At 36.1% G+C, this 968-nt stretch overlaps 1 protein-coding gene across 2 annotated transcripts in view; it reads left to right on the forward strand.

Moving 5' to 3' along the window:
• Nucleotides 1-208: 208 nt before the first annotated feature.
• LOC107727808 (uncharacterized protein C5orf42 homolog) overlaps nt 209-968 on the forward strand; it is an 8,745-nt gene continuing 7,985 nt past the window's right edge. For both annotated transcript variants that reach the window (XM_016537807.1, XM_016537811.1), the window contains exon 1: nt 209-382. In XM_016537807.1, the coding sequence (XP_016393293.1) occupies nt 248-382 (135 nt within the window). In that variant the 5' untranslated portion in view covers nt 209-247. The remainder of the gene's footprint in view (nt 383-968) is intronic.

Here is a 968-nt window from a genome sequence, read left to right on the forward strand (position 1 = left end):
ATAAAATAAAGTATACGTTTTATTTTATTTTATTTCAGTCAGTGAAAATGATTTTAATAGTTTTAGTCACCTGTACTTACCCTGTTTGGATAAAAGAGTCTGACTGTTGAACAGTCTGAATCTAAACGATCTGTGTTATGATTGGCTAAGTAGGTCAGTGAGGGATGCGTGACATATTTATTGATTGATTTGATTGGTCTGCGTGTGTGTGGTGGGCGGCAGGTCAGAGGTCAAGCCGAGCAGAGCCATGATGGAGGAGGAGCGCAGGGATCTGAGGATGTGGATGAGGAGGAAACAGAGAGAACGACTGATAGAGTACAGAAAACAGAGAGAAGAGAAGAGAGAGAGAGAGCGCAGACCCTTCATCTCTCCAGTTAAACACGTGAGACGCTGCAGATCAAGCCTCTGTCAAACTGTTTGCTTTTGATTGTAATTATTCTCAGAATCGGTTTTCTTCTCGTCTTTCTTCATGTTGAGAAAAACCTGTTTGTGTTGGGTTATAGATTAGGATTCTCAATCATGTATTTAGAGTTGCTAATATGTGACCCTGGACCACAAAACCAGTCATAAGGGTAAATTTTTCGAAATTGAGATATATACATCATCTGAAAGCTGAATAAATAATAAGCTTTCCATTGATGTATGGCTGCTTTTGTGCTGCAGGGTCACATATTTATTTCCACATTGATTATATGAATAATTAAATTTTTATAAATACATAAGCTACTGTTTAAAAGTCTGGAGTCGGTAAGATTTGTTTAAGGTTTTTGAAAGTCTCTTATTGCTAATCAAGACTGCGTTTATTTGATCAAAAATACAGTAAAAATAGCTAAATATTATTAGAATTTAAAACGGCTGTTTTCTATGTGAATATCTGTTAAACTGTAATTTATTTCTGTGATGCGCAGCTGTATTTTCAGCATCATTACTGCAGTCTTCAGTGTCACATGATCTTCAGAAATCATAAT

This window comes from Sinocyclocheilus rhinocerous, unplaced genomic scaffold, assembly GCF_001515625.1.
Source record: "Sinocyclocheilus rhinocerous isolate Xijiao unplaced genomic scaffold, SAMN03320098_v1.1 scaffold42, whole genome shotgun sequence".
Taxonomy (NCBI): domain Eukaryota; kingdom Metazoa; phylum Chordata; class Actinopteri; order Cypriniformes; family Cyprinidae; genus Sinocyclocheilus; species Sinocyclocheilus rhinocerous.